The sequence below is a fragment of the Dromiciops gliroides genome, chromosome 2 (assembly GCF_019393635.1).
Source record: "Dromiciops gliroides isolate mDroGli1 chromosome 2, mDroGli1.pri, whole genome shotgun sequence".
In the NCBI taxonomy this organism is placed as follows: Eukaryota; Metazoa; Chordata; class Mammalia; order Microbiotheria; family Microbiotheriidae; genus Dromiciops; species Dromiciops gliroides.
The window spans coordinates 476,734,835-476,762,650 of NC_057862.1; the positions used below are offsets into that span (position 1 = coordinate 476,734,835).

The 27,816-nt window shown below is 43.0% G+C and overlaps 2 protein-coding genes across 2 annotated transcripts in view; both read right to left on the reverse strand.

Moving 5' to 3' along the window:
• GALNT14 (polypeptide N-acetylgalactosaminyltransferase 14) overlaps window positions 1-11,233 on the reverse strand; it is a 339,215-nt gene extending 327,982 nt beyond the window's left edge. The window contains 1 exon segment of the mRNA XM_043985329.1: window positions 10,445-11,233. Within this exon segment, the coding sequence (XP_043841264.1) occupies window positions 10,445-10,573 (129 nt within the window). The 5' untranslated portion in view covers window positions 10,574-11,233.
• Window positions 11,234-11,312: 79 nt separating this feature from the next.
• CAPN14 (calpain 14) overlaps window positions 11,313-27,816 on the reverse strand; it is a 115,385-nt gene continuing 98,881 nt past the window's right edge. Inside the window, exon 25 of the mRNA XM_043980999.1 lies at window positions 11,313-11,504. Within this exon, the coding sequence (XP_043836934.1) occupies window positions 11,313-11,504 (192 nt within the window). The remainder of the gene's footprint in view (window positions 11,505-27,816) is intronic.

Below are 27,816 nucleotides of genomic sequence, written 5' to 3' on the forward strand. Positions count from 1 at the left end.
TAACGCATGGTTTTGCCAGTTAGGGGCTTCATGCTCCAAGCAAAGCAAAGTTTAGTGATATAGCAGAACTCTGTGACCCCCTCAAAAAAAAAAAACTCTGTGACTCTTCACAGTTTTTTGTTAGAAAACCATCAAAGTAGGGGCAGCTAGGTGGCACAGTGGATAGAGCACTGGCCCTGGATTCAGGAGGTCCAGAGTTCAAATCCGGCCTCAGACACTTGATACTTACTAGCTGTGTGACCCTGGGCAAGTCACTTAACCCCAATTGCCTCACCAAAAAAATAAAAAGAAAAGAAAAGAAAATCATCAAAGTTTGTTTTGAAGCCTTCTCTTCTCCACCAACCTTTTCCTTTACCCTTTAGGAATCCTCAGACATTTAAAAAAAACCACCCTGAGCTTATATGTACACATATACATGCACTTGAGTATGCATATGTGTACATAAAGTTTTGTTGTTCAGTGGTTTCAATTGTGTTTGACTCTTCATGGCCTCATTTTGGGGATTTTCTTGCCAAACTGGAGTCATTTGTCATTTCCTTTTCCAGCTCATTTTACAGATGAGGAAACCGAGGCAAACAGGGTTAAGTGACTTGTCACATAGCTATTAAGTGTCTAAAGTTGTATTTGAACTCAGGAAGATGAGTCCTCCTGACTTCAAGACTGGCTCTCTATCCACTGAAATTTATAAGTTTATATATAGACTACATAGAGACTGCATATATGCATAGAGGTATGTATATATATGTACATATGTTGACATGCAGTTATAAGTGTGTGTGTGCACACACACATTGTTAACAAGCACACAGGTAAAGCCCCATCTTGTTCATTTGATGGATTTCTTTGATTGTGGATACCTCCTCACAGCCCTGAAGCCTCGAAGAACGGGGCTCCTGAGCTTGTTCTCAAAGCTCAGTTATCTGACCCCAGCAGCATCCAGCTGGTAGCTATCAGCCAGCTCCCTATTAATAACCAATTATCTTGGGGCTTTAATTAGTCTGTGGGCTGTGTGGCCAGGATCTTCCCAAAATAGCCTTAAAAACAATGGACCACAAAATACCGAAATGCAGGGATCAATTAATTTTTCAATGGCCATCAAGGAATTTTGCTTCCACTGTATCCCATTATACCTGCATGTTCACTGCTGCAACTGATAGGGGCATAAAAATTGATTGGACTAGTCTCATTGTGGCTGGGGAAAAAATGAATGATAGCCGTTTTCACAGAAGAACAAGGGATGCTATATAAATCTGCACCTCAAACCAGTAGAAAAGAAAAATGGAGTGCTGGTTTTCCAGTCCTTAGTAAGGGCTGAGAGTTATCTTCTTTGGAGAGAGAATAGAAAGATGTGAAGAATACAACAGCTCTATAGATATTTTCCACTTTTCCAGTGCCTGGGAATGAGATGTAAATTGGGTTTTGAACAGGGGGATCAATAGAAGGAAGGCAGCTCAGTCTGCATTTTTCCCCACCCCTTCATCTCTGGATTCAAACCCAGTGGCAGGAACACTAGAGAGATCCTCTTCCTTCCCATGTTCCCTTGAAAGATTTCTTTAGTCATTGTGGTAAGACAAGTGATATGAGGGGAATTTAATTATTTTTAAGTGCATAATCCTGTCTCTGTGAGATGGCACCAAGGAGTACAAGAAACCAACAGAGACCAAAAAGTGGTGGGGTCTGATTGCTTCCCATTCCAGACCCTGGTATAATTTGGGAGGACGAGGATCAGGGCGGGCTCAGCATCTGTGAGACTCAGAGATGCCCAGAGTAAGTGAGCATCTCTCCGAAGCATTTTCTCCTTTTCGAGGGAGCTCCCATGCATTCAGAGCTGTCACTTCATCTCCAGTGACCAACGAGGCAAACCTCATTGCAGATTAATGCTGACCTTGAGCAGCTTAGCTCTGAAAGTGAACATTCCTCCTTCCACCCTCCCAGGATAGCAGCATAGCAGACTGGGAGGCTCTGTCTCTGCCTTACCTCTTGGCCTTTCCAAGCAAACCTTGCACCTGCCTCTGGACCTTAGAGAGAAGAGGAAGGAGGCTCAGAGAGGACTCCCTGGGAAGACTCCCAACATAAAATTACCCTCTCTCTTTCCCCAATTAGGCTCCCAGTGTTCATTAGCGAGGGCCTTGTGATCTAAACAGCAGCTGAAAGCAACAAAGACGGCCGAGTCCCAGAAGGTCACATCAGGTCACTCCTTCAGAAATTCCATGGCAAGTAAATCTTAGGTATTTTGTGCTGAATTCCCCAGGGAATGTTCTTCTTCATAATGCAAAGAGTTTCTTCTCATTGGTTCAAGATTGGAGGACTCTCTGAGATAAATTCATTGTTTGTTTCCTTTAGTAATTTTGGCAAAGTATTTTCTAAATAAAGATGAGATGAGTACCTACTGCATAGTCATGTATCCATAGGAAATTTCATTCTGGAATAATACAATAATAATAGCTAACACTTCTATGGTGGTTTGAGGTTTGAAAAGCCCTTGAGCTCACAACAACCCCAGGAGGTAGGTATGTTATTATTCCCATCTTATAGATGAAGAAACTAAGACTGAGAGATGGTAACCAATTCACCCAGGGTCACACAAGCAGTTGGTGTCTGAGGTAGGATTTGAAATCATATCTATTTAGGGTCTAAGTCCAGCATACTCTATCCACTGTACCACCTAGCTGTCCAAGCATTTAACAAAACTACACCACACACACACACACACACACACACACACACACACACACACACACATTTCTTCCAGAGAGGAAGGAGACAGGTGCTAGTATTTTTCTCTCCATTTCACAGCAAAAGGAAGCAAGGAAGAGAGAAGCAACTTGTCTAAGGCCATGGAACAATTCAATGACAGGGCAATAAATGAAATCTAGGTCACCAAAATCTATAAAGATGACCTTGGTGTCTTGCTGCAGCATATAGGGTTGGGGTTCCCTAAGCTAGAGAAACAGTACACTAACTGAGAAAGGGTATGGCAAGGCAAGATAATGTGACCTTTATTAAGAGAACTCTAGGGGCAGCTAGGTGGATAGAGCACAGGCCCTGGAGTAAGGAGGACCTGAGTTCAAAAATGGCCTCAGACAGTTACTAGCTGAGTGGCCCTGGGCAAGTCACTTAACCCCAATTGCCCCACCAAAAATAAATAAGTAATAAGAGACTTCTATTAAGGGCTTCATTAAAAGAAGCAGAGCATCCTCTGTGCTCTGCCCTCAACACACCTGAGAGCCATAGTTGAGGGATATTTATAAGCTGAAAAGCATCCAAAGGACAGCAAACACAATAGTAAAGAGCTCTGAATCCATGTAATGTTGGATCAGCTAAAGGAACTGGACATATTTAACATGGAGAAGAGAAGACTCATAAGAGACATGAGGGCCTTCTTTAAGTATTTCAGAGATCTAAAGCTGAATAGGACCTCAGAGGTCAACTAATCCAACCCCCTCTTTTTTATAGATGAGAAAAGCCAGTTTAAGTGTCTTACACAAGGTCAAATAGCAGGTATAAGAGGTAGAATCTGAACACAAAGCCTTTGACTCTATAGCTGGTATTCATTCCACTGTATGTGAAAGGCTGTCATGTGGAGTCAGAATTCATAAGTTCTATTTGGATCTGTAGAGTAGAACCAGGTTCAATGGGTGGAATCTGCAAAGAAGCAAATTTTGGATTGATATTGTGAAAGACTTCCTAACTACCAGGGTTGTCCCAAAGTGGAATTAATTTCTTGAAGAGATTATATATTCATCCATCCTTGGAAGTCTTCAAGCAGACACTGGATGACTGATTGTCAAGTCTTTTATAGTGAGGATTACTTTGGTGTATGGTCTTATGGTCCCTCCAAACCCTGAAAAATTTCTGTAATTCTATGGAGGTGGAAGAGGGGGAAACCAAAGGACTGGGGGTGGATCACAAAAGCTCATGAATATCCCAAGCAGGGGAGAAAAAACAACTACTAGCTGTAAGAGAAAGTAGGACTCATCCAGATATTTTTTCCAAACAGGTGGCAGCTGTACACTATTGTGTCTCAGGAGCAAAATGTACAAAAGATGCGGTAGGGGTCATGGAAACCCCCAGGGAAGGAGCTGGGATGGGAGGTCGGGCACCATCAAATTCTGATCATCTCTTATAAAAATTCAAAAGGCACTGAAAAATAAAAGGCCATGACATAATACCAAGATTTTGTACATTAGGACCAAAAATGTTTGTTTGGGGTTTTTTTGTATTTTTGTGGGGCAGTGAGGGTTAAGTGACTTGCCCAGGGCCACACAGCTAGTAAGTGTCAAGTGTCTGAGGCTGGCTGATTTATTATTTTGTTTGGTTGGTTTATTTTGTATACCAAAAATGTTAAAGATACAAACTAAAGGGATTCAGTTTAAAAATTCTTTCCTGGATAAATGGAATCTGTAAGACTCACCTAAAATAATCTTTTTGGAAGCTAGATGGAGGAGAGGCATTTAGGCAATTAGTTCCTGGTATTCAAAGTAAGTTGGCTGGATATTTCCTGCCTCTTACATTTACTAGCTATGTACTCAGAGCAATCTCCCACAGCCTCAGTTTCTTCATTTGAAAAAATGGGGACACCAGATCATTTGATCTAGAAAGGACCTCCTATGCCACCTAATGCAACCCCCTCATTTTATGGATGAGAAAACTGAGGTCCAGAAAGTTAAGTGATTTGCTCAAGGCCATAAAAATAATGAGAAAGGCAGCATGATAGCATAGAGAGAGCTGGAGCTCCAAGCCAGGAAAGTATGACCCTGTACATGTCACTTCTCAGTGTTTCAAGCAACTATCAAAGCTGCCTAGATCAAGGAAATCACAAGCCCATTCCCTATCCCCACAACTGCAATTAAGTGGCAGAGCTAGCATCTTAACTGAGGTCAGCAGTAAAGCAGAATCCTCCAATACGGATGTCTCCGTAGCACACCCCCATGTACAGGATCCTTGTAAGGATCAAACAAGATAATACCTTGTAAAGAGCTTGTGGAACTTAAAATGCTCCTCTTCGTCAACACCACCATCATCATTGTCCTGTTATTTATTATTAAGGGCATCAGGGTGACACAGAAGACTTGAAATCAGGAAGACTCAACATAGCAAGTGCAATTTTAAAAGAATTTAGGAGTCACTTTGACCTGAGTTGTTCAAGGACTTTTCAGACCATAGAATTGAGAGTACTAAAGGACCTTAGAGGTTATCTAGACCAACCCCCTCAGTCCAATTCAATTCAACAAACATTTTTTTAACATCCGAGGAAACTGAAGCCCAAAGAGGCTAAACCACTTGCCCCAAATCACACAGGAATTAATTAGCAGAGCAAAGATTCAGAATCAGCTCCTCTAGCTCCAAATTGTTTGCTTCCTCAAACACTACAACACACCGTTTGGTGGCAAGATTTCATGGGATTGCAGGCTTTAGATCTGGGATGGATCTTTGCAAGGGTATAGCCCAATACCTTCTCTGGACAGGTGAGCATTTTAGCTGATTCTTGAAAAATGAGCAGAATCTTTCTGGGCAGAAAAGAGGCAAGGCAAGTGGGCTGTTTCTGAGAAGGGCACTCCAATCCTTCCATTCACCCATATTTGTAACCTAGAAATCACCCTCTACCTTCATTCTCATTCAGTTCCCATCTCCGGGTAGTTGCTGATTCTACAGTCCCAGCATCCCATACCTGTCTCCTTTTCGATAAACAGACCACAACCTAATCGAGACTTCCAACCCTTATGTAACAAACAGCCTGTAAACTGGTCTCTCTGCCCATATTCTCTTTTTTTTCCCAATCCATCTTCCATGCAGCTTCCAAGCAGATATTCTTAAAGCATGGGGCTGATTGGGTCACTCCCTCACTCAAAAAGCTTCAGTGGCTCTCTGTTACCTCTAGAACAAACTACAAACTCTCCTGTGTGGCATTTAAAGCCCATCACATCCAGCCTACCTTTTGAGGCATATAGCATATTCCTCTCCCTGAGATCTTCTTTGTATTTAAGACAAACAAAACGACTTGCTGTTTCCCATTTCCTACCTCCCTATCTTTGCACAGGCACTGCCCCCACCCCTTGAGCCAGAGGAATGACAGGAGGAAGTTTATATTACAGAGGGTGGTTAGGTGTCACTGCTTCAGCACTACTACTATACCAGGCTGGCTAGCTGGAGCTCTCTGAGACTCAGTTTACCAACAAAATAGGAATAATAAGAGAGGAAAGTGTGGATTCTGGGAAAAGAAGTTAGTTATCTTACTAAATGCAAGAATTTAATACTAGTACTATGAGTGCTGCATGCATAGAGAGATTTTTTAATGGTATTGGCTACATATTTTAATAAAGCCTAAGTTTATTTCCAAGGGCCTGTATCATTTTAGTCCAAGCCTTTAAATTCCCATTGGCTTCCTTAAAAACAATTCAATTACCCTCAAGGTTAAAATTCTTTTTACTTTTTACTAAGTTCCAAAGTAAATTTAGTTTGTTGAAAAAAGGAATTTTTAAATTCATGTTTTGTAAGTTACCCAAATTGAAAACAAATGATACAAAGTAGGGGAAGTAGGGAAGGAGTAAAACATTCTCTGATTCCTTTTATTTGGGGGGGGGGTGTCCTACAGTGCTTGTTGATCATTAAGATAAAGTTTACAAAAACATCTCAGACTCTATTATACTCCCTCCTCAATTAGAAATCTGAGGTTTGTTGAGTTGGAGAGGAGGGAAAACAAACACCAAAAGACCAATTCAGAATAAAAGCATACTTTAAAAACCTTTACCTGGCCTTTTTATAGCACATTAAATAAATCCAATAAACCTTTCTTTTAAAAAATCACAAAGGCTGTTGATCCTCTACACCTCACTTGGATTTGGAATAAGGAGAGGTTTTATTTATACTCAGGTTCCCCTTCTTCCCAAAGGTTAGGTGAAGAGAGCAAGCACACAACACTTCCAAAGAAAAGAACTCGGGCCTTGCACCAAACTGTATTCAAAGTGAAAGCAGTTTAGTGAATTTCAGAACCTTGAAGGGAAAGGGCTTGGATTTGGAGGCTGACCAGTCCAATCTCCCACCCAGTACATCAAGCCTCATTATTACAAAAATCACAGGCCTAGAGATGGAAGGAAACCTTAGAGTCAAGGTCACATAGGCAATGTTAAGTGCCATCAACAAAGTTCAAAGTGAGGTTCTCTGACTCCCAACACCCCTCAGGCATACTCTACTTGAGCAGCATAGTCTTTTGTGTAAATCATTTCACCCTCAAAGACCTCAGTTTCCACATCTGTCACATAAGAGGGTTAGACAATATGTTTTCTAAGGATCCCTTCCAGAGCTCTCCTATGCCAGTAATGAGGGGCTGCCTACCTTCTGCTTTGACAAATAAACAGAATCCTTTGGGGGGGGATTGAAAAATAGAAAGCTCCTCAGGTTTTTACATGTGCAAAATAAGACTTTCCCCCCCAATTATGAATAAGCACTCAGCATGAAAATCCTGAATTCATTCAAAAATCTATACTATTTTTCTCTAATAAGCAAATTTTCCCATCTGAGGCACACAAGACTCCCAATGGTCAAGAAACAATCTCTGAGCTGACAATCGGAAACTATTCCTGAGCCAATGATTAATATACCTATAGGATTTCTCCTACACTTTTCAATTCTTCCCTATCCCACAACCTAGTACCTGAAACCTAACAGTCCCTGACAGCTTCACCTGTCTCTCTCCCAAGGGGCACAGATAATAAGCCTTCTCTTTTCCTTTAAGGCAGTTTGTCTCCTTTGAGGGAAGGCCTCTCTTGGCTCCCCTGCCACACCTTGGAGGACAACAGACCTCCCCTCCTCCTTCCATCAACCTCCCCCCCACCTACATTTCTCTCTCCTACAATCAGCTCACTGTTTCAGATTCATGAAAGTTTTAAATTGGCATCAACTTTTTAGTCCACACCCCACTCCCATTTTACAAATGAAAAAACTGAAGTTGAGAGAGGGAAACTGATTTTTGCTAAGTCATGGGGTAGTCTGGTGCCAATCCACTGCCCATTACTGAAAACAGCTGGCTGAGTGAGCCATCAGAACCAGGCCAGGAAAATCTGGGGAATGAGCTCAGGGGAAGTTGGGACCAAATCACTGCTGTAAAAGTCCTCTTCCAAAGGAGATGCTCAAGCTGCCTGAGGAGTTAGAGTGCAACTTAAGCCAGGCATTTAAATTTAGGAAAGCCCAGAGCCTTAAACCCCTTCCTATAGCTTCTCTCCATCACAAACACCTGCATGTCCTCATCCTCTTCTCTCCAGGCAGGGATTGCAAAAGGACAAACAAGTGGCCTGGAATCAGAATGCTTCAGTGGGTCTGATTAACAAGGTTATCCCCTTAAAATCATGAGTACTATCCAACTGGTATTTGCCCCCCCCCACTGTGTAGCCTAACTGTACAGACCAGTCATGTGAATTCAACTGCTCCAGTCTCATCAAAAGGGCCACAGTCACACATATATGCACAAACATACTGTCACCTCCCAGACACAGACTCTTACAAAGACTCACAGGACACAGCCATAGAGTCTTAAGAGCTAGAGGAGACTCGGAGATCATTCTGTCCAGCCTCCTCATTTAAGAGATAAGGAAAGTAGGCCTCGAGAGGTGAAGTGATTTGTCCAAGGTCACAGTCATTCACACATATAAGAAAGGGAGAAGAGATGGGGAGGGGGAGAATTTAATAAAAAGTGAGGAAAAAATTTAAGACGGGAACACTGTGAGAGATGTCAAAATGGGTAGTTAAAAAAAGGAGGATAAAGCAGACATGAGAGAAGACAAGAACAATCCCTCTAGTTGGGAAGCGATCTGAGGAGACAAGAAGGAAAGAGGGAGAAAAGAATGAGGAAGAAAGAAGAACAAAAGAAAGTAAGAAATGACAGAAAAGCACAGGGGTGGTCAAAATTTAAAGGGGGAAAAAGAGGGAGAGAGAGAAAGAAGAGGAGAGGAAGAGAGGGAGAAGAGAGGGAGAGGAGAGAGAAAGAAAGAGACAGAGACAGAGAGACCCATGAGTTGTAAAACAGGAAAAATAAGGAGTGGGGGGGGGGGGGCGACTCATTACATGCAAGCTTAAGGTAATGAGGTACAAAGCAAACCAGAGAAAGTTCAGGTCCCTGCAGGCATCATTAACTACATTACAAGGAGCAAGAGAACAACCAGGGGAAATGGAGAAAAACTCTACTGATCTATGCGTAGCAACAGCATCTAAGTGATAAAAAATTATTTTGTGGAGAAGGGGGAAGGGGGACGGAGCTGAGGTTGGATTTTAGATGCGAGGGGTAGCCCTTGTCAACTCCCTAGGCTCAAATCCTTTCTCCATGTGTTTCTCCTGCCTGCCTTATTAGATTGAAAGTTCTGTCTGATTCTAATAGGACTGCTGCGCACACACACACACACACACACACACACACACACACTTCTATTTATTTGTTTATTATCTCCCCAAAGCACCCACTAGACTGCTCTGAGTACAAAAGATAGTTTAAAACATGATGTTGGCTGGCTGGCCTCAATATTCCCTCCCCAAAGGAACTCATCCTTATCCTCCATCCCCTTCTGAGAAGTGACAAAAGTGACTGGGAGGAAGCAGGACAGTGATTCTGTAGACTGGAGGAGAGACGCGGGGAGGGGTGGAGCGGAGCGGGGGAGCCTGGCTCCTGTCAGGTGAACTGAAGGGACTTGAGGCGGAAGAGCCACCTGCATTGAGATTTTCCCAACTCCCTAACAAGACAAGCCAATCTCTATTTGTAGTTGGTATTTGGTGGAGTATAGAGCAGGCACGCATATTCCACTTTGGAGTCTAGCAGCTGCAGGGGTCCTGAAGCCGATTTTAGGAAGGGAGTGACAAAGCAGAGGAAAAAGAGAGCAGAGCAGCTATCACAGTAGGGGTTCTGCCTCCTCTCCCCCCCTCCCTCTCTTTTAGGCTCCCAATTCGGGCACCTTCCAAGCACGGATTCTGAGAGTTGTTTAGCAGGATGGGAGAGCATCCCGAAGCCTCTTCACCCGGACAGTTTAACTGCCAGTGAAGATTGAATCTGAGGTTAATAGGCGACCCAATTAGTCAAGGCTTAGCCACACCACACAGGTCTGGGGCCGGCTTCCCGGGGCTGCCCTTTCACCCCTCTTCCTCAATCCCCGACAGTGCCCCGGGGATGCGCGACTGCAGAAGTTGTGACCACACTTTGCCCAGGTCCACGTAACACACTCACGGACCCATCCCCCCCAACACACACACACACACACATATACACGTCTGAAGATTCCCTTGGGCTATTTAAAATCCGGAAACATCTAACAGTTGCAGCCGAGTCCAGCAACTTTGCCAGCAAGCTCAGTCCCCCCAAAGCCCACAAACCGAGACCACCCTACCAATGCCCGCTGCCCACAGCTACCAGGTCAGCAATGAGCCCACAGCTCCCCACTACCAGACCTCTCCAGTTGCCTACCTTGGGGGTCTGCCCTTCGGGTCCGGGCACCACCTCCAACTTCCTCTGGACGCCCCATAGGAGCAGCAGCGCCGCGATCCAGAGCACCCCGAAGAGGGTGAGCGCCAGGCGGCGGTTCAGCCTCCTCATGGTCCCGCCCCGCTTCCCCACCAGAGGATGCCCCCGGGCGGCCGGGGTCCGCAGCCCAGTGGGGAGCGATTTCGGCAGGGGCCCCCCGCTCGCGGCTAGGGGGAGTCCGGGCGCGCTTTTGTGCCGCTTATCCCGGGGCGCTCTAGGACAGGCGCAGGGGACGCTGAGGGCACCGGAGCGGGAGGGCTGCGCGCTCTGAGCCCGGGAGCCCGGGAGCCCGGGAGCCCGGGAGCCCGGGAGCCCGAAGAGCTGGGGCTGCAGCTGCTGTAGACGTCTCTCCCGCCGCCTCTGCCTCCTCTGCTGCTGCTGCTGCCGCCGCTGCTGCTGCTGTTGCTGCCGCCGCTGCCGCTGCTACTGGTACTGCTGCTTCAGCGGCAGGAGAGGGAAACTGACACGAGCTGCAGAGAGGGAGCAATCGCAGCCAGTGCCTGACTCCCCAGGAGGAGGAGGAGGAGGAGGAGGAGGAGGAGGAGGAAGGAGGAGAGGGAGGGAGGGACAGAGTGACCCCCGGGGAGAGGGAGAGGGAAGCAGAGAGAGCGGGCGATACCGCCGCCCGCCGGACCCGTTTTGGACTGCGCTATTTTAATTGTCACTACTCCCCCAGCCCCCGCCAGAGAAGAGTGCTTCCCTGTGAAGCCCTATTTGTTGGGGGGGGGGGGGTGGAGCACCCCCTAGCGCCCACCAGCCCCTGCTGCATCCAACCGTTGAAAAAACCCACTGGGGTCAGAAGGAAGAGACACTACTGGCGGCTGCTCTGGCTCACAGTGAGAAGCTTCCCCAGTGGTGCCCCGGGGCACTCCCAGCACGCGCCAGGGTCGCGGAGCTCAGGGGCCAACTTTGGAGGCACCCCTAAGGTGAGATCTCTGTGCCTCTTCCTGGGCCCGGGGACACAACCTTTTTCCTTCCTGTCCGCAGGTGCAATGAAATATTTCTGCAAAAGAGCTGGTTTATATTTAATTTTTTAAGCTTATAACACCGTATCGCTCAAGTCCCCCCCCCCCCATTGTCGCTTAATGTTTTAGAGTTTCTTTTCTTTTCTTTTTTTTTTTTTTTTTCAAGACTGGGGTCTCAGGCACAGTAATCCAGCTCCACCTGCTGACTTTTCAGCGAGTTCTTAGAATGTGGCCCTGGGGCAAAGGAAAGTGTGGCCATCAGTCCAACAACCCTCTGCTGGTTAGTCATTAACAGGGCTCATCTCACTTCCATTTCCATGTGGGATATGAGAGCAGGTAGAAGATGCTGTCTTAATTGCCTAGTCTAATGGCCTTTTCTTAATCCTCATCCTTCTTGACCTTTTAGCAGCTTTTGTCACTGTTAACTTCCCTCTCCTCTCTGGGATTTCCTGATACTGCTCTCATTTGGCTCTCCTAAGTGTCTGACTGCTTCTTATAATGATAATAAGAACAACAGTAATTAACATGTATATAGTTCTTTAAGATCTGCAAAGCACTTTACAAGCCCTATCTTTTTTGGTCCTCACAACTGTGTGTCTTGGACACTATTAATATCCCCAGTTAACTGCTGGTGAAACTGAGTCTGAATGAGGTTAAGTGACTTGTACAGGGTTGAGATAAGGTCCTTTGAATCTACTATGCCACCTAGTTGCCAGTTTTTGATAGATCTTCATCCATTAAGTATCTTTCAAGGTTTTATCTGGAGCCCTCTTCTCTTTATTCTATGTCACTTGATGATCTCATCAGCCCTCAATGCATTTAATAATCCTCCATATGTAGATGATTCTCAGATCTCTATATCTAGCTGTAGTCTCTCCTCATCTCCATCCAGTCCAACATCACCAACTGCCTCTTGGACATTTCAACCTGGCTGTCCCAGAGGCATCTTAAACTCAACATGTCCAAAACATAACTCATTATCTTTTCCCCCAAACCCACCCATCTTCTGAACTTCCCTCTTACTCTCCAGGTCACCCAATTACCCAGAATCACAATTTCCCTGTCATTCTGGACTCCTTTCTCTCACTTGCCCTGTGTATCCAATCAGTTGCCAAATCTTTCTGTTTCTGTCTTCATAACATCTCTACCACCACTTGCCTCCACTTGAATAACCACCACCCTAATTCAGACTTCATCATCTCTTGCCTAGACCATTTTAATAGCCTTTTAATTGGCCTCCCTGCTTCAAGCTTCCCCCCACTCCAATCCATTCTTCACACTGTGGCTGAAACAATTTTCCCAAAGTGTAGGTTTCATTGTGTCACCAACACCAGGACCACCACTTCCATTCAAAAACTTCCCTTGTCTCCCTATTATCTCCTGGGTCATCTATCAAGTCTTCTCTGTTGTTGGGCATACCTAACCTTTTCCTTCCTTCCTTCCTTCCTTCCTTCCTTCCTTCCTTCCTTCCTTCCTTCCTTCCTTCCTTCCTTCCTTCCTTCCTTCCTTGCTTCCTTCCTTGCTTCCTTCCTTGCTTCCTTCCTTGCTTCCTTGCTTCCTTCCTTGCTTCCTTCCTTCCTTCCTTCCTTCCTTCCTTCCTTCCTTCCTTCCTTCCTTCCTTCCCAGGCTATTTATACTTCACTCGGCTCTACACATTTTATGGCCCAGCAATAGCATCCTATTTATTCTTTCTTATATTTTATCCTGACTCACTACATTTGCTCTGGATACACTCTCGTACTCTCTTGCTCTCTTGTGCTCTCCTGTGCAATCTCTCTCTCTCTCTCTCTCTCTCTCTCTCTCTCTCTCTCTCTCTCTCTCTCTCTCTCTCTCTCTCTCTCTCTCCCTCCCTCCCTCCCTCCCCGCCTCTCTCTTCCTCTCTCTCTTCTCTCCCCCTCTGCCTCTCAGCTTCCCTAATTTCCTTAGACTTTCTTAGTTCAAAATCTGGTGTGCTTGCCTATAATTTCAGCAACCAGGGAGGCTGAGGCTAGCAGATCTCTTGACCTCTAGAGTTCTAAGCTGCACGCAGTTACTTAAGCACTAAGTCCTGCAATAATAGGGAACCTAGGAGTCACAATGGATGGAGTTCTGGACCTGGAGTCAGGAATACCTGAGTTCAAATCTGACCTTAGACACTTACTACCTGTGCGATCCTGGACAAGTCTGTTAACCCCATTTGCCTCAATTTTCTCATCTGTAAAATGAACTGGAGGAGGATATGGCAAACCACTCCAGTATCTTTGCCAAGAAAACCCCAAAAGGGGTCATGATGAATCAGACAACTGGAAAATGGCTAAGCAAACAAACAAACAAAAAAAAAAAACCTGCATCAATATGAGGGGGGAAACAATTTTAAAAACACTTGCGTCAAAAGGGAGAGCCACTCCCGGAGGCCACTCTGGCTCTTGCCTATGCCAGGAGTTCCCCAGGTGGGTTCCCAGGACACTTCCAGCATGAGTCAGGGACCCACAAGAGCCAACTTTGACTCCAGCTGCATAGAGGCATCCCTGAAGTGAGATTTCTTCCTTCCCTCCATGGGGAAAGGTGATAAGAACTGAGCAGGTCACACCTCTTAAAAAGTATCAGTTGCATTATCAGGCCCATGAGTAGCCACTCTCCTTCCAGCATGGAAAAAATGGGGAGATTCAGTCTTTAAAAAAAAGCTCAAATTCCATCTTTTGTTGGAGGCCTTTACAGGTGCATCCCCGACACCTCCTCCCTGCCCATTGTGTTTTCCCATCTAAAATTACCTTCTGTTTATTTTGTATGTATCTCATATGTGATTATTTCTATACATGCTGTCTCACCCGTAAGAATAATCAACTCCTTGAGGTAAGAGACTGTTTTTGTTTTTTATGTGTATTCCTAGCAATTAGCACAGTGCCTGGTAAATATAAGTGCTTAATAAATACTTGGGGATTGGTTGCTTCTGTTCTGCAAAGAGATCTGATTATCCTCTCCATTCAAACAATTTCTGTGAAAGAGCAATGGCAGAATTCCCCAATTTTAAACCAGATCATTGATGACCTTCTCCCAAACATCTTAGGCCAAACTGTCCTTAAGGCATTTGGGGAGGGAGGGAATAGGGAAATATATAGTATCTACAATGTGCCAAACACTGTGCTAAGCACTTTTTATAATTATCTCATTTGATCCTCATAACAACCCTGGGAAGTAGATGATATCATTATCCCCAATTTACAGTTGAGGAAACTGAGGCAAACAGAGGCTAAGTTACTTGCCCAAGGTCATCCAGCTAGTTAAGTATCTGAGGCTACATTTAAACTTGTCTTCCTGGCTCCAAGTCCAAATGCACCACCAACTGCCTCATTTGGGTGGGGCCAAAGCTGCCAAAGTTAACATTGGATATGACTTGAAGGGAATGACCTTCAAAAGGCAGAGGAAAGCAGTTTCTCTTTGCCTCAGGCTCTCAGAAAACTGTCCAGTATAAGAAGCATCATGACATAATGGGGGGAGCTCTGGACCCTGAGGCAGGAAACCTAACTTCCTGTTCCAGTACTGCTAGTAAGTTGCTGTGATCTTCAGCAAGTAACAAACTCTCTGGGCTTTGGGATTTTCAAGCCTCCAAATTTGTTCCAGTGCTCACACATGTTGCTGGACTAGCAGCTCTAGATAAAAATCTTCCTTATCTAACAGCCAAAGATGGTTTTGAACTAGAAGTCTAAGAGACTGTGAGCAACACCTTTATTCTAGAGGACCTGCAGTCACCCTATTCAAAGATCAGAAAATCACACATATCTAGAATGAATTTTAGAGTAAATCTACTCTAAACCCCATCTTTTTATGCTTTGCAGAGGAAGATACTGAGTCCCAGAGAGGTTATGACTTGCCCAAGGTCACACAGATGAAATCTATCTCTTGACTGAATCCATCAATGGCAAACTTCATTGCTTATGATTTGTCTGGAAGATTGTGAGACCCGCTATTATAAAAAAGACAGGGGCAGCTAGGTGTCACAATGAATAGAGCACTGGCCCTGGAGTCAGGAGAACCTGAGTTCAAATACCAGCCCAGACACTTACTAGCTGGGTGACCTTGGGCAAGTCACTTAACCTCAATTGCCTCCCCGGGAGAAAAAAGGAAAAAGACATCCTCTTAGACCAGGGCTGTCCCATATTCATCATAGCCCAGAGAAGGGGCTGAGGCACTAATTAAGGAGGAAGAAGGGCATGTCTTTAATGTGTTTTCTATTTGTTGTCTCAGTGGTATCCTCCGTTCAGATAGCATCATCCCTCCCTCAGTACTGCCAAGTACTTTATAGTTGGATAGACCTAACACAATATCCCTTCCATCACCCCCACCCCAGGGACTGTCGGACTGAAATGCAATCAACCCCTAGAGCTGCAGAATAGCAATGTTACACAGTCAGCTGCACAATGTTTTATGAAGAGGCTCCTTTGTAACAGATGGCAGACAGTTATACAACACTACCAACAAGCTTTTTTAGATGGTACAACTCACAAGACTGCATACTGAGGTGGTTGGGATGTGTCATCCTGGCCGGTTGACAGCTGGGGGAAGCAAACCACCAGGGGGTTGGATCAGGGAGAAGACTACAGACAAGCTGAGGGGAGAGATAGAACCAGGACACCATCCTGGGGGCCTGATCCCTGGTCTGATGCACTTTTGTCATTAACCAAAGCAGAGAAGATTTCTTTAGCTGACTGAAATTCCCAAAGGAAAGTAGTTACACTCGTGTATAATCACCTAATCTTACAAAATGGATTTTTATCCAGTTCTGTCAATCCAGCAGTGCCTGGTGTAGTGAAAAGAACATTGGCTCTGGAGTCAGAGCTGAAAGGGATCTCGGGAAGCCTTCTCTCCCAACCCTCTTGTGTTACAGATGAGATAACTGAGGCCAAGGAAAGGGCAGTGGTTTGCCCGGGATCATATAGATAGAAACTGGAAGCGGTAGAGTTTTGAACCCTGATCCCATAACACACAAATCTATTGCTTTTTCCACAGTGGCACGTTATCTCTCAGAGGTTTGTTCAGTTGTGTCCACTCTTTGTGATCCCATTTCAGATTTTCTTGGCAAAGACACTGGAATGGTTTGCCATTTCCTTCTCCAGATCATTTAACAAATGGGGAACCTGAGGCAAACAGGCTAATGTGACTTGCCCAGGGTCACAGAGCTACTAAGTGTCTGAGGTCAGATTTAAACTCAAGATGAGTCTTCCTGTGCACTATGATGCCACCTAACTTCCCAAGGCTCAACGAACCTAGGTTCAAATGTTAGTGCTTCTGATACTTACCTGTGTGTATTTGGTCAAGACTTCCCGGACTTCAGTTTTCTCATCTTTAAAATTAAGGTATTGGGGGCAGCTAGGTGACGCAGTGGATAAAGCACCAGCCCTGGATTCAGGAGGACCTGAGTTAAAGTCTGGCCTCAGACACTTGACACTAGCTGTGTGACCCTGGGCAAGTCACTTAACCCTCATTGCCCCATAAAAAAATCCCAACTAAAATTAAGGTATTGGACTAACTGGTCTTTAAGACCCTTTCCATCTCTACATCTAAGATCCTATGATCTTGCATTAGAATGGGAACATGGTGATAGGAAGTAGAGGAGAGAGAAAGGCTTTAAAATCACAAGCCAAGTTGATGAACGGCTTGATTGGCACCCTGTCCCCACCAGATTCCTCTCAGGGTTTAGCCTGAATATCTTGGTCAAGTGCTTAGGACCTTCAGCAGTCCAGATCCCAGTTGATCCTTGATGGGTACTAGCTCTTACTGGGTGATCAGTACCGAGTCATTTTCTTTTAATCCAGGCTAATACGGGGTGGAGCAGCTTCTAGGGAGTGATTCAATCAGATGGAGACCAGAGAAAATGAGGGACTGTGGAAGGATCACCCTGGTGCACCCTGCCATCATTGTTACCCTCTCCCTGGCTTGTAACTTTCCAAGGATCCCATTGGCAAGCTCCAAGAGGGCTGCTCTCTGCTTACAGCCTAAGACATTTAGGAGCGCACTGGGTATTGGAGCAGATGTGACTCATTTACGTTAGTATAAAACTATAGAACTGCACCCATTAAAGCCAGTGAAAGCTGTGTAAAGCAACATATGGAGTGAATGTGTGCTGAGGCTGGCAGAAAGCTGGGAAGTCCGATGCATATGGCGGATGGTGGATTTTTGACAGTTTCCTGCACGATCTGCAGCTTTTGTTCCTTTCTAATCAGATTTCCCCCGTGTTCCTCTTTTCTTTGACCACTGCATGACTTCAGGCAGCGTGTGTGTGTGTGTGTGTGTGTGTGTGTGTGTGTGTGTGTGTGTGGTGTCTTCTTCCATCCGTACTTATTGGGTCTCCCACAAATAGAGAAGTGTCCTTTGTGCCAACATAATGAAATTTCATTAACTGTGGCATAAAAAAGTCGACATTCCTTCCCGCTCCTACCGCAATACACACCACTACCTCCCCCCCCTTTCTGGGCTTAAAGGAGCAGCTACCACTGACAGCAGCAGAACTGATTTCCAGAGTAAAAGAGAGAGAAAAAACAAGGTCTGGCCAGCCAGCCAGCCACAGGGAGGACTTTCTTGAAGTCAAAGGGGTAGCAGTCAGCCTCAATAGCTTCCTTTCTTTATTCTGGGGTGGTTCCGACAAAAGAGTTTCAGGGTGGCTGTCATAGGTAGCCTGCGACAACCAGATCCCAAAGTTTTAAACGATATATTAGCATAACACCTGGAGACAATGTGATACAGTGGGAAGGCTGGTCTTCTCTGGAGTTAGGGGACCTGGAATCAATCCTGCCTCAGATGTTTTACTGCCTGTGTGACCTTAGGTAAGTCACTTAAGCTTCTTTGGCTTCAGTTTCCTCATGTGTAAAAGGAGGGAGCTGGACTAAATGCCCTCTCAGGTCCTGTATAGTTTTGAGTCTGTGGAGCTTCCCTGGCTTTGATTCTCACTTTTCCTTAGTACTTATTAAGAAGTGTGTCAAACCCAGACCTGTACCAGTTCTCCTACTGTATTCTTTTTAAAGATAAGTATTAACAGGGGGGACGGAAGATTAAAGCATTTTCATAAATACCATTAAAATTTCCCCTACTCACATGCAGCTTTGTAGCATGGTGGACAGAGTGCTGGTCTTGAATTCAGGAAGACTTGGGTTCAAATCTGACCTCAGATACAACAGAGTGATCCTGAGTAAATCACTTAATCCTATTTGCCTCAGTTTCCTCATCTGTAAAATAATCTGGCAAACCACTCCAGTATCTTTGCCAAGAAAACCCCAAAAGGGGTCAGGAAGAGTCAGAAATTATTGAAAAATGACTAAACAAACCCACATGCAGCCCTGGTGATAATGTTGTAGTCAAAGGAATAAACTATTTCCTGCTTGCACAGGATAATATCTTATCCTAGATGAGTTGGGGAAGGGTGATTTCTAAAGCTATTTACAAAAATGGCTAAGTTATAATCTAGCCTCAACATGATACAGTGGAAAAGTACTAGCTCTGCAGTCAGAGGGCCTGAGTTCAAATTCTGCCTTTGAACTTTACTACCCATGTGACCTTGGATACATTTATCTCTCTTTAGCTTAGCTTTCTCATCTGAAAAATGAGCAAGACAGACTAGATGGCCCCAGAATTCCCTTCAGTTCTAGGGATATTATCCTATCATTCTCCAGCTGTCAAGGTTCTCCCTAGAATGTGGAATCCAGAACAGGACCCTTGGATTCACCTCCTTGGGAAGCTACTTATGTGCCTGATGATGTGGGAGGTCTTTTAAAAACAAACAAGACACATTCTCTGCCTCAAAGATATTCCGGGGAGATAGCATGTATAAGTAGCGGTGTGGTACAGTGGGGAAAGGGATAGATTTGGAGTCTGTACCTGGCTTTAAATTCTGTCTCTCACTTCCAGGCTGAGTGATTTGGAGCAAGCCACGTAACCTGGTCTAGTCCTCATTTTCCTCAGTGGTAAAAGGGTGGGGTTGTCCTACATGGCCTTCATATGTCTGCCCTTCAAATATGCCTCCTCTGAATTCTAAAACTTTTTCTCTTGCCATTCAAAGCCCCTGACAATATTGCCCCAATTTACTGCTCCTACTACTGCCCTTCAGGGCCTCTAGGTGGCGCCATAGTGCATAGAGTGGCAGGCCTAGAGTCAGGAAGACTCATCCCACAGAGTTCAAATCTGGCCTCAGGCACTTGCCTGTGTGACCCTGGGTAAGTCACTTAATCCTGTTTCCCTCGGTGTCCCCATCTTTCAAATGAGCTGGAGGAGGTGGCAAACCGCTCTGGTATCTTTGCTGAGAAAACCCCAGGGGCAGCTAGGTGGCACAGTGGATAAAATACTGGCCCTGGATTTAGGAGGACCTGAGTTCAAATCTGGCCTCAGGCACTTGACAGTTACTAGCTGTGTGACCCTGGGCAAGTCACTTAACCCTCATAGCCCTGCCAAAAAAAAAAAAATCAAATGGGGTCATGGTGAGTCAGACAACTACTGAAACAAGTACAACAACTACAACTGCCCTTCACACATCCCAAGTTTTGGTGCAATTAGATCTCCTGCCGCTTCCTAAACATATGTTATGGATTTCTGTATTTCTGTCTCTGTCTCCATACTTTGGTCATGGTGATCCCACCAACTAGAATGCCTTCCCTCCCATAACCATACCTTTCCTTCACCTGTCTAATTCTTACCTATCTTTTACCATCTAGTTCATATGGATCCTGGGGTCCTAGAGAGAGACTTGGAAAGGACCTCAGAAGCCAGCTAATTCAACCCCATCCTTTTCCATATGAACTAACCAACATGGACTAACTAACCGACATGCCTGGGGTCACAGAGGTCACAAGCTTTGGCAGTAGGAGTTGAACTCAGATATCACTGGTCTTTCCTTTATAGCACACTGCCTTCTCCCTCAAGTTTTTCCGATGTTTCTCAAATATAAATAATGTTTAACTTCTCTGAAATAAGTAATACCTGGTACTTCTCATTGCAACTTAGTTTACCTTATATTAGATATGTTCATATATGTCCTATCACCTCTCCCAGATTGTAGGCACCATGAGGACAGCAGAGATGCCTGAATCTTCTTTGTATTTCCTAGCAACTAGGATAGTGCCTTGCACATAACATGAACTCAGTATTTATTAATGGAATAAGCAAGGTGGTGATCTAATTTTCAAGTATGTAGATTAATCTTTCATTCCTTTTCTGTTGATAGCACAGTAGCTAAAGCAGTAGACCTTAGGTCAGGAAGACCTGAGTTCAAATCCAACCTTAGACACTTAGTAGTTATGTGACCCTTGGAAAGTCACTGAACCTCTGCCTCACTTTCCTCAGATGTAAAATGAGGATAATAATATCACCTACATCCGAGGGTTGTCCTGAGGATCAAATGAAATATTTGTAAAGCACATAGCACAATGCCTGGCACTTTGTTGTTATTCTTCAGTTCTTCAGTTGTGTCCAACTTTTCAAGACCCCATAGACCATATTACTCCAATATTTTCCATGGGGTTATCTTGGCAAAGATACTAGAGTGGTTTGCCATTTTCTTCTCCTGGTCATTTTACAGATGAGGAAACTAAAGCAAACAGAGTTGAGTGACTTGCTCAGGGTTACAGAGCTAAGTATCTGAGGCCAAATTTGAACTCTGATCTTCCTGAGTCGACTGGGCCACTTAGCAGCCTACAACCTGGAGCATAGTTGGTGCTTAATACATGCTTATTTCTTATGCTTATTATTCCTTCCCCATCTCCTCCCTCTCTTGAGAAGCATTTTTGCGGGACAAGGGGAGGTCCAGACTTGTGATTTCATAGGTATAGAGAACTCCTTACATTGAAACTATCACCACCTAATGCTAATGGGTAGTTCACTTCTAACAGAGTCTTAAAGGGCTGCTCAGAGAGCTAAGAAATTAGGTGACTTGCCCTGGGTCACGCCAGTTGTGTATTCCAGAGGAAGACTTGAATCCAAGTCTTCTTTCCTATCCACTGAGCTTCTGTACATCTCTGAACATCATTATGACAGGTAAATAAGATGCCTAAATATTAAATGGTTAGATTACAAAAGGAAAGTCAGTCGGGTCGCCAAGCTTTTGCCTCTCTCATGTGTTTTTTTTTTTCTTTTCATTTCCAAAGTGCTAGACAAATATTAATTAAAATAGATTATTTGAAAAGTATTTGTAGCATTTGAACTGAACAGTGCTGAATCATAGAGTGATGTAAATGATATTGCCCTGTGGGCAGGTTCTTTTACTTTTATATACAAAAGCCTTTTCCTTTTAAGCTTTTTCCCCCACACTCATACCCTTATTTTGATCATCTCCAACTATTTCTCCTTTTGTGTTACCCTTTTCTAGAGAAAAGTAAAAGTAGCATTCCTCTTTTGCTCAAAAGAGCCAAATCCCATTCTCTGGCCTGTTCTGAAGAAGGTGGGTTTTAACAGTAATGGGAAGAAGCCTGATGAACAGTCGAAGCACAAATCCCTAAGGAGAAATAACGCATCTCTTTGAAAAAAAATAGCTTATACTTATGAGTTGGGAGACTTTCAATTTACAAAGGTTTCCTATTTCTTTCTAATGTCAGTGTAACTCCATTCCAAGAGGTTTAGCCCTCTCATTTTATAGGCAAGACCTGCAGAGCCTGGTGTGACATTAAGATTCAGAAGCGATGAGTGACAGCCTTCAGTTTCCATTCTTCACACAACTACACAAGATCTTTCAAAGCCCAGGGGCTAATAGGGCTAAAATCATTACCCAGGGAAATGGGAAAGTTCCTCTGGGTGATTTTTTCCCCTCTTCATTGCTTTCAGGCCTGAATTCCAAATTGATTTCTGTAATAACTATTAAAGATCTTTTTAATTAAACCAGGCATCCTCCTCCTTGGCAAACTTTTCTTGATGGCATCTCTGGTTAATTAAAGGTTTAAGCTGCAAAAAAGTGTTATACTTAGAACAAGGGGAGTAGCTCAAAGCAAGCAAGGGAAGGGCCCTGCTGTTTTCTACTGCAGAAATAAAGAGTGTTCCTTCAAAACAGGTGTCACCTTCTTTAGAGGCATGAGAGGCCCCATTAAAAGTTCATTGAAGATGGTTATTGCCTATTTTATTTTTTCTATTTTGTTTTTGCTTTAATCCTTACCAGTTCCATTTTTCACATATCAATTTAGGCATTAAAAGTAACATTGATGGTACTTTTTTCCTCCCAAATTCTGAAAGGAAGTTGATACATTTTGTAAGCAAAAGATCTGTGAGCAAAGGCCTCATATCATGTCATTGAATCATAGACTTTTAGAGTGGGAAGGGATTTTAGAGGTCATGTAATCAGACATATAGAATGAGGAACTAAAGACTAGAGAGGTTAAGCAACTGGCCTGAGTTCAAAGAAGTAGTAAATTGAACTTTTTATAGTCAACCATCCTGATCAATACAATGAGCCACCTTTTGAGTAAAGTACAGTCAATACATTATCTATCTATCTATATATGTATCTATGCATGTAGGCAGACATACATGTATGCATATATGTATGTAAGTCTCTATCCATCTGTCAAACTATCAATCCAAACCTATGATTTTATTGATGTATCTTGATAAAGCTGATAAAGTATTTCAGCTACCACTGTTTATAGATGACATTCTACTGATTACATTGGGTTCTGGAACACTATAGGGATTCCAGAATAAAAATCAATGCCAATGGAAAAAAGTCAGCCTAGCAATTCACTCAAAAAAATCTAAGTGGATGAAGGATTCAGATCACAATGTCCAGTCAGATGGACAATCTATCGAATTAATTAATCTTGGGCAAGCACTTAAGATTGACAGCAGACAAGGTGGTACCTAGAAGAGAGTAGGCCAGAGCACACTACTTACCAATACAGATTGGAAAGTGTTCTACAATTTATAATCTTAGAGAGTTGCCCAAGACACTGAGAAGTTAATGACTTGCCCAGGGTCAAAAAGCTGCTATGTATCCAAAGCAGTAATTGAACCCAGTTCATTGTAACCTGGAAGTCAGCCCTTTATCCTCTGCACCAGGTTGTTCCTTCTTTTCTCCTCCATTCTATTCTGCTCACTTTTCTCTCTACCTCCTCTCCTCTCATCTGTTCTCTCTTTGTCTCTCTTGTCCCCTCTTCTGTTTGTACATCATGTCCTCGATTTATAAATTATTTTACAGTGTACCCATCCACCATCCACATTATCACCATTCACAAGTGCTTTACCTTGTAACAAGTTCCATCTTTCAGAACATGGCAAGCAATTTAGGGCTTGAAATCTGTGACAACAGCACATATTACAGGTGTGGAGCTAAGCTTTTAGGCATCAAACCAATAGCCTTGGCCTCACTGAAACTATAGTCTAATCAATATATTCAAGTCCATTTGTTGTTATTACTTGTTTGGTCAAAAGGCCAGAGTATAGTCAAAAAGTTTTTGAACATATTTGGATGAGAGACTATGATGAATAGCTATTCCTTCCCTCCTTCCTTGCCCCACCCCCCACTGCATTCTGCAAAAATCATCAGAATCAATGGAAAAAAATGACCGCATCTGATTATGAGACATTGATAGTAATATCATTTTAAATTATTAAACACTATAAATAGTTACAGATCACTTTACTCTGATCAATTCCCCATTAATCAGAGTCAGCAACTTGCTTAGACAGGTCTCCTGGAACTATTGAAATTGTATATTGTGTCTTCTAATCTTTATCCTTCTTAACTTTCTAACAGCGTTACCAAAAGTCGAATGGGTGGGGCTTGAAGCAAAGACCAGGCAACCACTGGTTGGGTATGCCACAGTGGGCATTCTTTTTCAGTAATAGGTTGGACCACATGGCTGCTGAGTTCCCTTCCAGCTCTAAAGTTCCGTGATTCTGTAAATCCTAGTTGTAGATTTTTACCTTTGCCTAAACTTGTCAGTCTGCCTGCCCACATATGGTGGACTCAGAAATGATACATGGAATTCACATTTAAGTCACTGAGTCTTGTTGGTTTAAAGGATCTTATGAGTTCTTTATGGACCTTCTCTATTTTATACTCTACAACAGACATTGGTATATATACTGCAATTGTCTTCATGGTAATCTGTTCATTTATGTTCATCACATGCATTACAAGGAAAAATGACCAAATATCCCATGAAATAATTTTGTAATTGTTGTTGTTGTTGTTGTTGTTGATCAAAAAAACTAACTTTGTCAACCTCTTCATTTATTTCTCCTGGGGAGAAAATGTGAACCATCTTTGCATTTAGTTTCTACTTCTTTATGTATTCTCATTGCATTTGCAGTGAGAAAAGTCAATATGGATATGGCTTGTTTCTTCCAATAGTGTATCAAATTTGATTGGACCAAGATCTCACATGAAGAGTTCAGACAGTTCAATTAATGTGTGTAGATGTTCCAAAATCTTCCTCTTTTGCCAATACAACACCACTGTCTCTATGGAAGTAGTGGAAAGGGAAAGGGAGGGGAGGAAGCACTAAGAATGAAGGACACTTGGTATTTTTATCTAGAGACAGCTAGATGGCACAGGTGATAGAGTGCCAGGCCAGGAAACAGAAAGACCTGAGTTCAAATCCTTTCTCATATACTTATTAGCTGGTTGATCCTGGACAAGTCACTTAACTTCCATTTGCTTCAATTTCCTCACCTTTAAGATGGGAATAATAATAGCAACTATCTCTCAGAATTTCTGTGAAGATCAAACAGGTAATAATTGCAAAGAGCTTAGCACAATGCCTAGAATGTATTGAGTGCTATATAAATATTAGCTGCTATCACCATCATCATCACCGCCATCATTATCTGTTTCATAGGTTACCATGGTCAAAGAATGAATCACCTGATAGCCAAATTTCTGGTTATGGTCTCTGAACTTAACTAGTCTGGTCCTTAGCAGACACAATCTGGCTGATTATTATAATTTTATTAAAGAAATTTAACTGTTACAAAATATTTGCCATAATATCCCCAAAACCGCAACAGCCAGCAAACATTCAGTCCCTTAATAAAGAAGAGACTCGGGGGCAGCTAGGTGGCGCAGTGGATAAAGCACTGGCTCTGGATTCAGGAGTACCTGAGTTCAAAACCGGCCTCAGACACTTGACACTTGCTAGCTGTGTGACCCTGGGCAAGTCACTTAACCCCCATTGCCCCACAAAAAAAAAAAAAAAAAAGAAGAGACTCAAAAATAGCAGTTTAGAATACAAGATCATTTGTAAAACATTAAGGAGGAATTTGATAGAAGAATTAAAAGCAATATCCTCTCCTGAAAGAGGAAGCAATGAGGGAGGGAAAAAAACGAGCTTATGGAAAGTGTGGCACAAGATTAAAATAAGACATATCATCCCCAAAGCATGTATAGATGAAGCTGGAAGGTGGAAAACAAGTAAGACTTTAAATAGAACAGAATTTTTTCAGAATTTCTATTGTAATCTAGTATTATTATCCATGATAGAGGTACTGATGATTTGGGCTCTAATAACTTAGTTGTATTATATTGAGAAGATGAAATGGAACCTGAGAAGATGAAGTCAGAAAGAATATCTGAATCTGACCAAATACATACAGAAGAAATAGATAACTGGAGCCAACATGATTTTGAAGGCATTCAGGAATTTATTTTTAGGATCTCTCAAATAGGGAGTGTCAACTGGATCAGAACTAGCTTCTAACCCGAAGATGGCTGGAGCTGAACAGAGCAGGCTAAAGACTGGAGAGTCAGGAATCAAGTAGAAGTTTAATTTCAAAATGAGGGAAATACCTTGCAAGTAACAAGGATAGACCATGTTCAGGGCCCCACCCATACCGGGGGGAGCAGTTTTAGTGTAACTGAACCTTGATTTATATATTTGTGGCTAGACAGAGTCAGTGTAGTGTAACAACAGTGATGAGGCACAACAGCAACATCGAGGCAAGGTTGTCTAGTGACAAAAAGTCTGCTTATAGCAGGACTTCAAATCTGGCTTGCCCAAGCTCGGGGAGCAGCTTACTTGCTGGGCCTTAGCTCTGGAAAACAGTGTGTTTCCTAACAGGATCTTGACACTAGAAATTGGAAGAAGAAGAAAAAAAAGAGGAGGAAAAGATCATGTGATGATGATGATGATTTGGGCCTATTTTGCTAAAAAGAGATAGCTGGAAGACATCTGCAACTATTAACATATGTCATGTGCCTACTTTCTCATCTCTACATAACCATTCTAAAGATAATCTATGCATCTATCAACAGCAGCATAAGGGAACTTTCAGTTTCTTGCAGGCAGTTTTCTACAGCCAAACACATTTTCCCAATTACATAATTGACTAAAAAAAAGGTGGAGAAAATACAAGACCATACCATATTGATTAAATAGAAATATTTCATTTGGTAGAATCAAAGACAGTCAAAAATTCTACTCCAAAAAAACCACTATCTCATTCATATGTTAAGATGATAGAAGATTTATTGATGGCTGTAACCACAAAGATAATTTTGTCCAACAATCCTCTAAGTATCACTTTAAAGCAAGGCATTAAACAGAAAGACATTTACAAAGATATATCTTTGCTAATGTCATCTAAAGAGAAGAATTGTAGTTGATGAAGTTTTCCATATACTACTGTTTACAGATGATATTCTACTGATTACATTGAGCTCCAAAATATTATGGGGTCTTCATAATGAAATCTACACCAATGGAATTGAAATCAGCCTAGCAATTCATTCAGGAAAACCCAAGTGGATGGAGAATATAGGTCACAACATGCAGTTAAAAAGACAACCTGTTCAATTAGTTCATCTTAAGCAAGCATTTCAGGTTGACAACAAGCTAGGTGGTACCTGGAAGAAAATAGGCTGGACTGTATCCTAAAGAGATCATTAAAAAGGAAAAAGTACCCACATGTACAAAATTATTTATAGAAGTTCTCTTTGTGGTGGCAAAGAATTGGAAATCAAGGGAATGCCCATCAATTGGGGAATGGCTGAACAAGTTGTGATATATGAATGTAATGGAATACTATTGTGCTGTAAGAAATGATGAGCAGACAGATTTCAGAAAAACCTGGAAAGACTTAAGTGGACTGATGCTGAGTGAAGTGAGCAGAACCAGGAGAACATCGTATACAGTAACAGCAGCATTATATGATGATCAACTGTGATGGATTTAGCTCTTCTCAGCAGTGTAGTGATCCAAGATAATTCCGAAGGACTCATGATGGAGAATGCTCTCCACATCCAGAGAGGAGAACTATGGAATCTGAGCGCAGACTGAACCATACTGTTTCTACTTGTCTTTTTTTCTTTTTTGAGGTTTTTTTCCCTTGTGTTTTGATTCTTCTTTCACAACATGACTAATGAAGAAATATGTTTGATGTGATTGTACATATATAACCTATATC